This window comes from Orussus abietinus, unplaced genomic scaffold, assembly GCF_000612105.2.
Source record: "Orussus abietinus isolate OABI.00-Male unplaced genomic scaffold, Oabi_2.0 scaffold176, whole genome shotgun sequence".
Lineage (NCBI taxonomy): Eukaryota > Metazoa > Arthropoda > Insecta > Hymenoptera > Orussidae > Orussus > Orussus abietinus.
In genome coordinates this window covers 19774-33893 of record NW_019394331.1, presented here as the reverse complement: position 1 = coordinate 33893, position 14120 = coordinate 19774, and the positions used below count along the sequence as shown (strand labels likewise).

Here is a 14120-nt window from a genome sequence, read left to right as displayed (position 1 = left end):
TAATTAATATCAACCCTTTGTTCTCGAGATATGACTTTCATGTGTCACCTGATTTGATGAACTTGACGTAGCAACTTGAACGGCAACTAAGAGGGTGAATTTCCAACTTACATCGTTGTATTTACTTTTTACATTAAATCTTACGTAATATAAAAGTCCAACACATATTAAAACAATACTTCCATACGTTAATTAACCTACATTTAATTCCAAGTAATCTGAAAGAAGTGCATCAAATTCAATCGAACGATCCTCGAGTTCCTGGTTCCCCTCACCGAAAACCGCGTCGAGGGCAAATTGTTAATTATCTCTCCGATTTTCACATTAAAATCTTTACATAAGCCCCGCAGAAATGCAGCTCCCAGGCTTTCTAGAATCTCCATCTCTTATCGGTCTTTCTGCCGCGACCCTGGGCCCAGATCTGCTTCTCCAGGGGAATTCTTCCGAGATGCCTCGCGAGCACGCCTGGCGATGCATTCCGAATGCACTCCCGGGTCGCAGTAATCTCCGGCCGGTGCAAGGAAAGCAAAATGACCGGCGATCCTTTCGCCGGCGGGTTTCTATCGCGACTGCGTCGATTAGGCCCCGAAGAGCGCGAAAACAAGTCCCCCGCAGAGGCGCACCGGGACTCGCCGACGAGAGTCGACCTCGGGCCCGAAGATAGGGTGCCTTTCACCGAGGTGACCAGAGGCTCGCATCGGCCGATAAGGCCCAAGCTGTGGGAAAGGTTTTCTAGGCTGACGATGTGGGAGGGGCCCCCCTTCCGCATCTTTCCGGAGCCCTGTCAAGACCCGAGAGAGGGAAAAGCATCCGAGGAATGCGAAAGTCCGTCGTTACCGCGAGAGGCGCCCATTACCCTCTCCGCCGGACGACTGGAGATATTAATTGAAAACCTGACCGCCGGTAAACAATGTCGCTTTCCGAGCATTTTAAGGCGATATGAAAGTACCGTCTAAGAGGTCTCACGAAACATTTCTCCGAACTGGATGTACAGAATCGTTTAAGACTTTACCACGTAAATATGGAGGCTATAAGAAAGGTCCTGACACCCATGAAATACTTCTTTTTCTTTTATTTGTTTATGACCATTATCAAAATTTCTTATAAAATATGAAATTTCATGGGTGTCAGGACCTTCCTTATAGCCTTCATATTCGTGTAGTAAAGTTTTATACAAAGGTTTCACATGCGATTGACTTCTCTGATGCCACTTTCGTATCACCTTAAAGTGATGTTACCGAGATAACAGCGCTTTCGTCTCTGGTTCCAATTTTTCGGTCATTATCAAATCTGGGGCTGGGGTCCATGCATCCACCATCCAAGATATTCTGACAGCAAAAAAGAAAGAGACATAACATAGAAACTATTTTTTCTCTCTTCCTCTCTTGCTGTTGATGCATCATCGCCACATCGATTCGCGCAATTGTTTCACACCAAAAAGTAAAGAATAACTATAAAATAGCCCCCGTATTTTCTCTCTTTCATTTCTACCGTCTTCATGGTCAGATCAGTGTGCGAGGTCCATAAATCCTACGTCCATGAGTTTAACGTCGACGAGATTTCTCTTGCAGAAGTCGGTCTCATGGATCACTTTCCGAGCGCCTTCCCAAGGGACAGGTGGAGGAGGTGGTCGCTTCCGAGGCAATCTCCGGATAAGATACGGGAGATGATCTCAAAAGACGGACAGAAGGAATGATAAGGAGGACAATCTGGAAAGACATGGAGAACACGGAGTGATAAGACGCAGCGGTCCCTCGAGGTCGACGCAGGGCTTCTCGACGCTCTTAGGACCTGGCCAAGGCTGCCCACACTACATTCCCACTCTAAGAAAATACAAAAGATAACGACAACGCCGATAAGTCTTCGAAAAGGCGTGATAGAGTGTGACAACTTCGACGTTTTATCGCGATCGCGACGCAGAGTGGCTGGGCGGCTCCTGATGGTGACGTTGGCTCGATCCGTTGTTAAAAGGTTTCACGTCGATTGAGTACTGTTTGTAGATAATGGAGCATGACGTCTACATACAATAACTCCTACGGGAATTGTGTATTACGATGAAACTCCTTAAATTAGCTCTGCAGCTACGAAACTCCTCGAGTCTCAGAAGTAATTCCACCTTTTTCTCCGATTAGAAGAAAAAAATCATTAACGTAACGTCAGCATGGTTTACACGTCTTTTTGCGACTTCGGTACCTAGAGTTGGCCATTCTGCGACGGAGGATATAAAGAAACGGAAGGAAGTCAAAAGACAGGACAGAACAAAGTCTGAAAACATCCTAGGACAAAAAAGTGCCCACATTCGTCATCCGCGCCTGCACAAAAAGGCATATAACCCATGCTTTTGTTGCAAGTATCGTGGGTGCTATTATTCCGTTTTTGGATTTCCCTTCGTCGAAGAAAATCCCAAAAATAGTAAAACTCGTTTCCAGTAAATCGGATTATCGTGCGGGGTTTTCCCTGCGCCACTTTCTGACGAGGTTCCAATTTGGATTCATTCTCTTCCGTGGCTGCAGCTTCATTCCACACGTCTTGGAAACTTTCCACGGTAATAAATGAAGTTCTTGAAGAACTGTGCTGTACGATTTCAGGGTCTCCGAGTGGAACGGCTCCTTTTAAGTCGAAAACTTGCAGGTGGAGATTTTCGCTTTTCTCTATGGCTATATTAGTCCTCGTCGGAGTCGCAGCGACTTCCAGTCTGCGGAAGCGGAAGGCGACAACCTGCTAGCGCGACATTCTGGAGAGGAAGAAAAGTGATTGCTTTTTCTTTTCCCCGGTTTTCTCTCTGTCCGGGACGAGAGGCTAAGGTGGAATGGACACCAGGAGATGATTTATTCTCGATTTTTTCCCGCCGTTTGCGCTCATTTTCGGGTTTCCTGTCTCATCAAGGTCCATTGCAGCTTGCAGGGCTGGCGATCGCGAATGCAGGCGATCTGCAGGAATTCGAGCAACAAAACCAGGGCAGTCCCGGAAGGCAATGCACCCTCGTAAAACGAACGGTTGCAAAACTCGATCCTTTGCCAGAGCCAATGCCCGGCTCATTCGGAGCACCGTTTACTGGAGCATTGTACTGTTGTACTAGTAAAAGGTAGATCCTCTCTTCGAAGAACCCAGGGTTCCTGACGAGAAGCACGAGTATGCCAATCGTATTAATCATACCAAAATACCACATTCTCAAATATCCAAATAACCTAAAAGATAGCCCAGCAAAGTGTACGCCATTACACTCCACGGCGCAACTAACGAAATGTAAATTTCTCTAGTAAATTCGGTGAAGATCACTGTAGTAATGAAAATGTCGAAGACCGTCGCCATATTAAATTTCCTGCGACCAGACTGGTCAATTATTACCGTTATACTTACGGTTACTGTTATGTGAAGTATCCGTAAATTTTAATTTTATTCCTTACGGAACACTTGAATGTGCCGAAATGCAGCGGGTCCCTGAATTAACTCGAAATATCGTATTATGAACAACCCATGTTATGACGAAAAAAAAATCCAGAAAACGCACTTCATGCACAGTACTTCCACGACTTTCCACCTGAACCAGCAAACTGTAAACCAGTAAAATAAATTCGACGAAGATGGCCCCGTTACTTAAGATGGCCGACTGAATACATTAGTCGGCTAAAACCCACCTTAACGATCCGGGCCATCTTTGCCGACATCCCCCAATCCTGAACTCTCAGGGATTCCCTTTATATCCTAAATTAAGCTCCTTTCGTTTCAATCTCAATCGGTGTATTTAAGTGATTATCGAACAGGACGGAGTGCGGTGTTTAATGCGAGCAGAGCCAGTTGAGTAAACGCCGGCAATCCCGCGCAGAAAATACACTCTCGAGAGTGAAGCCGCTAGACGTGATTCCCGGTGATTACATTATTAAACCATAACTACTACAATGAGTATTTTTAAGGCGCAACGATGCATGCCATTAGCGATCCCGACTACCGTGGTGGGTTTCTATTTGCTCTCCACAGATGGCCTCCGCCTTCGGGAAGAAAAAATCGCGAGTCATTAAACGTGACCTCGGAAAGTGAAAGACACTTCGTCAATGGAAAAATTAAGTCGTATCAAGTCCCGGGAAAATAAATCCCTAAGGGCCGATTGCACCAACGTAATAGTTAAAATCCTTAATCAAGGATTACTTAACGCGTGACTAGAGTCAATCGCCCGATTTCTGATGGTTAGCTAACGAAGGATTTTAAGGTGATGTGAATGTGTAGCCAAAGACGCCTCGTTTATGAAACTTTTCTCCAAACTGGGTGTACCGAATTATTTCAAAGTGTACAACGTGAATATGAAGGCAGGAAGGAAGACCGTGATATCCATGAAATATCAATTAAAGAAAATTTTGTTATAGATATTTTACAAATTTGTGATAAGAATTAAAATGTTGTGCCTGACAGGACGATTTGGCACCCCCAGTTAGGAGAAAAGTTTCATGAACGATTGACCCCTCAGATACCACTTTCACATCCCCTTAATCTTGGGTTAACTTGATTCTTGTCGATGCCACACAAATTCCACTAATCCGAGATTACCTAACCATAGTTAAAAAATGTTACGCGAATTGCACGGTTGGTGCAAAAATGTCTTTCGTGATAAATTCGTTGATCCTGTAACTTTCATACGAGGAGCGATGATAAGGAAACTTACCTTCACGGTAACGCTGTTGGCGGACCCCTTGATAAGATCAATGATCTCTTCCCGCGACTTGTCGTCGACGTTGATTCCATTGACCTCGATGAGCCGGTCTCCGGGCAAAAGACCCGTGTCGTTATTGTTCTGCACCATGGCACCGGGTTCCGCGAAGATGACGGGCCTCATTTGCGTGAGGCCATTGGCAGCGCGTTCGACGACAACGGCGCGCCTCAACGAGAACCCGAAATCACTTCTAGGAGGTGGTTGTCGCTGGATAGTCAATTCTCTAGGCTGAGGAAGTTTCAGAGGAACGATCTGCGGAAGAGGAAGCTCCACTCCCTGGTCTTCGAAGGACGCCGAGGACCTCCATCTTGCAAAGCCTTGCGATTCGCCCACAGGAGAGAGGCTGAAGGGTGGAGTGGCGAAGCTGGAGTTTGTCGTGTCCGTCAGGGAATCCGCTGATGGGCTGGCGCTGGTCACCACCTATAAACGAAGTCATACAGAAAATGTAACATTACAGAACAAAAATTCTGAACAATAGAGTGAAAGAAGGTTCGTTAAAACGAGACCCGTCCTAGATCTGAATGACTGGAATGGTACCGCTGACACAGCTCTACACTCTACCCTAAGACCAAAAATCGACACCGCGCTTCTACCAATAGAAACCATCAGCACCCTCTTGCAGACTCCTAGAGGTACATTCTCGCAGGAGTGGGAAATTGCGGACAAGTGTCAGTACTCGACTCTTTCGCTAGTGCAAGTTTCCAAGTGGCCGTGCTAAATCGAGAAAATTGCCGGCAAGGCGACTTCTGGCAAGAATTTCTGCCAGTCCAGGTCGAGGGATAAGATCCGAATTTTCACCTCCACCTGCAGCCACAGACGCGCAAAAGTGCATTCGTGCAGTGGTGGGGTTCATAATCTGAATCATGGATATCCACATCTCAAAACTAAGGGTCCATGAATCAGGACTTCTTTTCATAGACGTGAAGTAAGACAAAAACGAGCCCCTACCTGCAGGAGCTTCGTGTCCTGCTGGTGGTGTTGATTATGCTGAGGACTCCTCCTGGTGTAGGATTCCTCCTCGCTGCAACAGGTATCCTCCCTGGTGCCGGATCCTCCCCCCAGGTGCATCGGTACGTTCTGATAGGCAATCACCTCGTTCCGCAGAGTGTTCCTCACCAAGAGGTTCGAGTCTTGGTGGTTCTCGTTGCCGTTCTGCACGACGCCCTGCTCGCCGGCGATGGTCGTGATGCTCAGTCTAGGACCCTTCAGGATGCCCCTCTTCGGCGGCTTTGGAGGAAGTGGCGGAAGTGCCTTTCCGCCACTTCCCACGGCGTTCGTCAAGGACGTCAAGGATGCCTCGGAGGAGTCGCTCTGCGTCAATCCATCCGGGGTTCGAGTCCAGCTCGGACCCGCGGGATTTTGCACGTTCTCCAACAAGTCCCTGTCCAGATGGGCGAAGAACGAAGCACTATAATCCGCCGTGATACCGCTGGGCAACTTCTCTTTTTCTTTGCGCCGACCTCGAATCTTCAAGGACCTTCGCACCTGGAAAAAAGTCAGAACAAAAATCGTTCGTTAACATTGACAATTCTGCTCCTTGGAAAAAAGAATACAACCAACATTTTATGGATGATACAAAAATCCACGAAATCTGCAACCTTAAGTCCCCGCATTTTCGCACCCTTTAAGGTGATATGAAGGTAGTATTTAAATGACCTAGTTTATGAATTTCCCCGAGCTGGATCTACAGAATCCTTCGAAATTTTATCACGCATACATGAAGTTCCTAAGGTAGGTCCTGGCACCCATGAAATTTCATTTTTTATTTTCTACACACATTATTTAATTTTTCGAAGAAATTAAATTTCACGACTGCCAGGACCCATCTTAAAGCCTCTATATTCATGTGGTAAAATTCCAAACAACTCGATACACCCAGTTCGTATTAAATTTTTCGATAAAATAGCTGGAGAAAGTACACAATTTTGCACTTCCATTAGACCGTGATTGTCGATTGTCAAATACTAATATTTTTTGTTTCGCGAAATTGCAGCGGTTGAGATCATTGCTCTTACTTTTTCGACCTCGCTCCAAGTACAATGCCAGAGTCGAAGGATATCTATAAACAACGCTTTTTTTTCCATGGGTTTTACGCCGAGCGTGCCAGATCTCGTGACAAACGATTTTTCGCGACTTTTACTACCCCGTTAAACCCCAATGGCCGACTGGCATTTAATGACCTCGTAATCTGGACTTTTTGTATTAACCATCGACACGGACTTACACCTTAACAGTTGTTCTCACTCGGCAAATATCGGTACACAGGTCAGAAATGTAAATCCCCGATCGGATGCTTCCATGAGTCGCCGCGAGATTAATATTCAATGCGAACCTTGTGACACTGTCCCCAAGGACGGTATGAACAAGGAAAAAGTGAGACATTCGCGAAATAACAAAAGTATACATAAAAGACACGAGTAGATTGTCATGAACAACCGAATTTATGTCGTTAAGGGTGAATTCAATTAGGAAACGTCTTTAATATCGAGTATCTTTAGTTGATTTCTTAGTTGACATCGTGACTCAAGGTACATATATTTAAATTGCGTGTCGTTTGCAAATCGAAATACGGCACAGATATCGAATTCTTTATTGCGCGCCTACAAAGTCTGGGTCACGCACAATGCGCAATAAAGCGCGGTGCAATTGCATTAAAAGTCAAGGCCCGCCGATAAGCAACTGTATTGCGCGCGATCGTAGGCATGCGGATGTAAAAGCGCACGTGAGAACTTTCGTGAGAACCGAGGGAAAAATAAGACTCATCCGAGGTTCTCGCGAAGTCATTGTCAAGTGTCGCTTGCAGTAAAACGTCCTTGTGCCAAATCCAACCGTATTTTAAAAAAAGAAACAAAAATAATTCTATTAAACCCCAACATCAGAAGCCTGACATTTTTATGCCACGGAAAAGATCACTTTCTAAAAAAAAAAAATGTTGTGTCTACTTTATGCATGAGATTTTTACCGCAAAATTATCTCCACTTCGTGCTAACTTCGTAAATTAATGCTTGCAACACTAATAATTTCAATGAAATCAATTTCACTAGAGCCAAGCGAAAGTTCGTTGGCGGAAAAACATTTATGTAGAATTCCGTGAGTAAATTTACCACTCAGTTTTCACCATTCACAGTCACACGATTTTAACCATTTCTTCTAATATGAAGAAATTGTTAAAATCGTGTATAATAAGTTTTAACAAAATGTAAAGAAAATATAACTTAATTTTAAATCTCGTGCATAAGAAGTATGGCTGGCCTTAATGAAACTCCAGCAATGCGGATACCGATGACATCATTTCGGGGATGTGCTAGTTGGCAAGGTGCCATGCCAAAGTATCGATTGGCAATAAAAATATCCCCCGAGGAATGAAAATCAAACGTCAGGTGCGAAGGCTCCTATTTCACGACACGGACCTGAGCAAAAGGTATGACGAATCGTCACGCCAGGCGAGCGGATTACGCAACGAGAACGTGAAAAACTTTCTACGCACAAGCCCTGAAAATCTGACAAGAAATAACGCATTCGCTCTCGTGTGATAAACTGACAATTGCGTGTACGGAATGCGCGAAATCGGCCGCCAAGGAAGAAAGTCCGACCTGGGAAAGGTGAGACCTAACCTAACCTAACCTAACCTAACCTAACCTTCGAGACGTGCAATTACCACGTGCAAATGTGAAGCACGACATCTCGCAAACGCGAAATAACTTGAGAAGATGAGGCCAAATTACCAGATTACGAGAGAGAAATTGAATGATCGATAATGAGTCATTTTTCCGTATCTCCAGATTTTTATCCAAAGGGGGAACATGCTGGGAAAAAGTTCTGCCGCGGTGTAAGGCATTCTTTTGACTGTGTCAAGAATTTATGGCCACTGTCCATCATGCGTGTTATCTCATGGCCAACATCGGTACATGCCCATTTTCGGCGGGTGGTAGCAAAAATTTATTATTGCTGTTAACAGAAGAGTAGAAGAAAGGCATTCCTCGAGGAACTTCGAGGCCCTATGGGCGTGACTTTTGGCAGAAACTAAAATTAACTCCGACAAGACGCCTCCGACGCGCGATATTTATCATACATTCTGCATAAATACATTTCCCAGAAGAAAAATAAAATATATCATGAATTTCTTAAATAAACGAAATCAGGTGTAAGATTCTACGAGTCGAGTTATCGCACCCGGATATTATTTTTCTTATTTTATTAGAGGAATTAAACCGTCGGATTTTCTAAACGTTATTACTGTATAAGATTTGAAAAACTCGAGATAAGTTTTCCCTTATCATGAAGATAATTAAATCGTGAATTTTAAATCGGCGTAATTCTTTTTTATGCTTAAGAACGAAGGGCCTCGAAACAGAGGAAGATTTCGTGAAATCAGGAAAAATCTAGTCGATCCCGTTAATTTTGCAGTGTTTCCTGAAAAATACTACGCCGTTGATGAAGTTAGCCTCGATATCGCGAATTCCGTGGCGTAATCCTGTTGCACTGAATACGCGTACATATACTGCAAAGTACAGTGGGCGAGTACGGTGCGTAACCACGTGACGTAATGTAACAGAGCTGCGCGCAAACACAGAAGACTTCGGTAATAAGGGGGCAAAGAATCGAAACGTACTCCACGAATCGCGTCGGGCGTTTACACGCTCGTACGATTACGCGGATCATGCACGCCGAGTTAGCCAAATGATTTCCTGCAAGCGAGAAATCGAATTAGTCACCAGCAGCTACAAAATCGGAGGTCTTCCCAACGACACCGAGTCGAGTAAATCATAAGCGACTCGTGCAACAAAAAGAAAAAAGTAAAGTAACAAAATTGCATGAAAATGAAACGGCAAGAAGAAAATATAGACGCGTCGTTCTTAACGCGAAGAAGTAACACTTAAACAAGCAGCGAAATTCCACTCAAAGAATCGTTATTATTTAGGAGCGAAAGATGTCATGTCCGCATTGAAACTGGAAATAGTTATAGGTAAATTATACACCGTATAAAAAAAAAAAACTGTACAGGACACTTCGACTCCATTTTCAATAAGGGATGAAAAAACTGTGGGCCTGAATGTTATTACTCTATGTATATGAAAATGATATTGTATTGAATTACATTGAATTATACTGAACAACAGAATGGCGGCAACGAAACGTCATGGATCCACAAATGAGTATATGAACCCTTGTTGGAAAAAGAATGTCAACGATCAGGGGTGTTCAAGAACGCAACGTCAATGTCGTGCGACAATTTTTAAACGTGTTTCTTCTTCTTCCGAAGGGACAAACGTTGTTCAGGTCCTGTTCAATAGCACGGTTGTAAAGGGCACGTAATTCAGCTTATGTACCGACGTCATCGAGACTTTTTCCCACCGGAGTGGATGCTGAAAGATATACCCTGGGATTGTACCGAGTCTGTACTTTACTCGTTGCTCGTAAATCAACGTGCAACATGCTGCACACGGGTGCAAGCCTACGAGAGGCATGCCCTTGTACATCTCTCACCAGCGAGCACATAAACTTCGCAACATTAATAATTTTCTCCGCGGCGAGCGCTCCTCTTCGGCGTCCTCTTCAAATCTAATTACGGCGATGAGATCACTTCATCGCTAACACGCGATTCCCAAAGAAAACCAACGGAGGAAAACTCTAATGTCGAGACGACGGTTCGACCCACGCAAACCTAGAATTATTATTGGCGACGAAGACCCGAGAAATGCCGCCAATAATTAATAATCGATTCCTTCCCCAATAGTTCCGTCGACGATATAATTGTTCATTTCTACTTTGACCATAAAAAGGCGAACCAAGATTTCTCGGTATGAACGGCTCAAGGATAAAATATGACGCATGGTTAAATGCAATATGGACAATAATAATTAATAACTGTCTGACGTTGCATTAAAAAAAAAAAAGAAAAACGAGGGGAAATTGTTTCGTGACGTTACAACTGCGAACTATACATGTGTAACGTGAATGTAATTATTTTCCAGACGCATGCATTCCGTTGCACTTTGCCCGTCTGTTTCTTATTTAAAGGAAACGCCAGAAAGGCACTACGGATCTATTAACGTGGAACAACGGCGAATTATAGCCGCGATATGTCATCGTCACGTACGTTTGAATGATAACGAGGGAACATAATCAGCAGTCCACGTTATCAACCCCGAAGCCATTATTGCCGACCGTCTATCAAACCCGGGAGGGTGTTTAGAGCTTTAGTCAGCGTTCGTGTTACTTTGTTTCAACACCCATGAAGCAATTGTTCCTTTCTCTGCCCCACGGTCAATGTTAATTCCCGCCGGTATTTATAGGAAAAAACGGTCCTTGAAACCTTGCCATTTTTCCGTAATTTATATCCCAACCCCATCATCAACAACGGTATGCTTGACATTCCTTTCGAGCAGCAAGTATGTTAAAAGAGCTCGAAGTCGGGTCCTTCTTGTCCAAGTTTACCTTACATTCTAGTTTCCCGCTGCTCTTCAAAGGAACTGCCGAGTACGCGAGTATAAAAGGGTTAATACATTTGCAAGAGGTCCAAAATTAGGGGCCTCGTTTCAACCCTTCAACTCGGCGCTCACCCCCTTTACCTCGCGAAGGCAATCAAGTACGGTTAACTTCGAAAGTACACTAGAAACTAAGAAGTCGGTGAACTAATCCAGTTTCTCGCATTCCAAATCCCTTTAAACGGGAATCCCTCATGGCGAAAGTGAAGGAACCAACGGAGATGTCTCGGAACATTGAAACTAAAATGTTCCATCGCCACGTCATCGTGAACTGTCGATACTGCCTTAACTACGTAAATCTGAAATTTAGCGATTTGAATTTAAATTCGAACATGAAACCAAAACGTTTCATCACGTCCCCATAAGCTATCGATTCTGTCTCGTGAACAAATCCACGTCCACGCGATTTGCAATTAAATTCACGAAAAGGATAATCCGACCTCGCACCCGAAATGAATTTATGCGATTGTTTAATCTTCACGCCTTCCTCGATCTTCAGATAATAAAACGTTAAGAAATATCGATTTACGGACACATGGCGCGAGCCAAATGACGTTACATACTTAGAAAACCATATCAAAGTGTGAAAGAAAAAAATGATTAAATAAAAATCGGTTTGGGTATAAATTTGCTTAAAGAAGTCATGAAGGTTAATCCCGAAGACCCGAGCTTCGCCGCTCTCGGTCGTTGCTCAAATTCAAGTTAAAATTCTGATCTGAAAATGAAGCTCATCAATAATCGCCCTCCGAGCCGAAAAAAGTCATCGCATCAAGAACGTCAATCCGCACCTCATCGAGCCTGAGGAGTTCCTCCGCAGACATGCTGCCTCGATCCCTCTTCTTGACATCCTTCCGCTCCTTCTTCTCGCGCTTCCGCTTCTCCTTGTCGTCCTTCTCGGCGGCCTTCTTCATAAAGTTGAACATCTTCCCACCAGGTCCCTCGGCGAGTCTCTCAAACCGGACGCGCGGCGCAGCCTCCTCAGGTCTCCCAGTCCAGGTGCAGCGATCGAGAGCGCGAGTCGCGCATCACCGTTCCTCTCCGTTCCACGTCGATTCGCCAGGCTTCCCGTTTCCTCCCAAGGACGATCCACGTGGGAGCCTTGCCGACGTTCCTGGAGGAACCTCCGGAACGGGCAAAATCGCTTAAACTCTAAGACTTATATGATATGTTAGATGATCTCTCCCTGGCTTCGGACCTTCTTCGCGAGAGTCGAAGAGCAGGGTTTCGGGGGTTCTCCGGAGGTCGGCGGAGTCTATGGTGCTTTATGGATTTTCTATGGGGCTCCGTGGATTCCAAGGCTCGAGAAGGGCGGCGCTCGTCTCCCTTCCCGGGATCCGTCCTGTCGGGTCACGTGACCGGCGTTTTCTTAATCTAGGCGCTCCGAGGGTCGATTTTCCAGGCCCGTCTCCCTCCTGGGGACTCCCGGACTCCCTGGGACCTTTATTAAGTGTCCAGGACTGTTTCTACGTGTCAGGACCCTGCATACACCCCGCGACCTCCTTCGAAGCTTGACTTTTCCTTCGGCGATATGGCTAGATCCAAAGCCACGCGTGGTGAGCAATGAGGGGTCTCGATTCCCCGACGAGACTCCCTTTAACGTAGTTCCTAGTTCCGACTTAACGCTGTATCGAGGTATTTTGAACTCTAAGGTTTTAGCTTTCCTCTTTGGGAGATGTATCAGCAGGATATTCCCGCGGCTACGCGACCGCCGAGGAGTAACTCGGCTTTCGGTAGAACTGTTTACGGTCTCGACGTCTGGAGTAAGTCGCGGGAGATAACGCGGATCGTCTGCAGGCTCCTCTTCCGGATGTCGAGGTCGCCGCTATCAGCTGGCTGGACTGCTCATCCGAGGGCCAATCCTCTAGGCATTAGTGAAGTACAACGTAATACAATATATATTATGACATAATACGCAACGGCATCGTCCGTTCCTAGTCTTCGGTCTCTTGATCTCTCCCCGTCGATTCCGAAGGCGCGCAAGGTGAGCCCTTCTGTCCAATATCTCGCCTTCGTGTGCGGCGTTTCCGGGCGTGGGTCCAAGTACCACCGAGGACCACGATTTACAAGATTTACGGGTATTCCTTAGACCTCAACTACCGGAATTAGCATAATCCCAGTCCTTTCCCTCTCGTCGTGAGCCCGGTGGTGCCCCTCTTCCCAAAACTCAGCAGGACTCCTGCACCTCTTCGATCTTCCTTCCCTTCTTCCTAGCCCTATGCTCCTCGGTCGTAAGGTCGCGCACCATCCACGTTCGGGTGGTCGGTCCTTCCCCTCGGCGGGGTCCTACGGTCCGCGCCCGCTCACTCCGGCCCGACCCAGCGGCGCAACAGGACGCATCACTCTGGCGGCGCACCTTGAGCACCGTATAAATAGGTAAAAATGGAAAAACCACCCGACACTCACTGTCACTTGGTAAGAAAAGCCGCAAGGCAGGTACCGCACGTAAAAATCACCAGGACTAGGTGTCACTGGCTAAGACTACCCCGACTTGCACGCCAGCCCGGAACACGCCCGGCGTCCAGGGCCGCGGAAAACCCGGATCGATCGCTGTCGCTCGCCCTAACCTCCGGGGACGCCTCGGGGATGCCGCTCCGTGGCCCGCTGACAGCCGCGCGGCGCGTACGTGCGCCGAGACGTCACAACACTGGCGCGCCGCCCGGCGCTCCGGTTTTCGCCCACCGGCGAGTGTCCTTCTCCTTCCCTCGCGCTACCCGGCCGTCCGGCGCGCTCTCTCCCGCCGCCGAGCGGGGGAGCGGGGACGCGCGCGCACGTCCCAGAACACGGGCACCTTCCGCAAGGGGCGCGTCTCGCGAGGTTAGGACGCGGCGACGGGCGAGGGGCCGCGTGGCGATCGACGTCCAGCTCGCTACGGCGCGTCCCTGGCGTACGGCACCGAGGACTGTCATGGCAGCCGCCGCCGCGCTTCG

The 14120-nt window shown here is 46.5% G+C and overlaps 1 protein-coding gene across 2 annotated transcripts in view; it reads right to left on the bottom strand.

The window, feature by feature from the left end:
• Window positions 1-13999, bottom strand: part of LOC105699960 (unconventional myosin-XVIIIa) — a 146718-nt gene extending 132719 nt beyond the window's left edge. The window contains exons 1-3 of one of the 2 annotated variants that reach the window (XM_012425551.2): window positions 11982-13999; window positions 5654-6190; window positions 4658-5125 (exon numbers count right to left, since the gene is read on the bottom strand). In XM_012425551.2, the coding sequence (XP_012280974.1) occupies window positions 4658-5125; window positions 5654-6190; window positions 11982-12116 (1140 nt within the window). In that variant the 5' untranslated portion in view covers window positions 12117-13999. The remainder of the gene's footprint in view (window positions 1-4657; window positions 5126-5653; window positions 6191-11981) is intronic. The other variant, XM_012425466.2, reaches the window with a different exon arrangement.
• Between the last annotated feature and the right edge of the window lie 121 nt (window positions 14000-14120).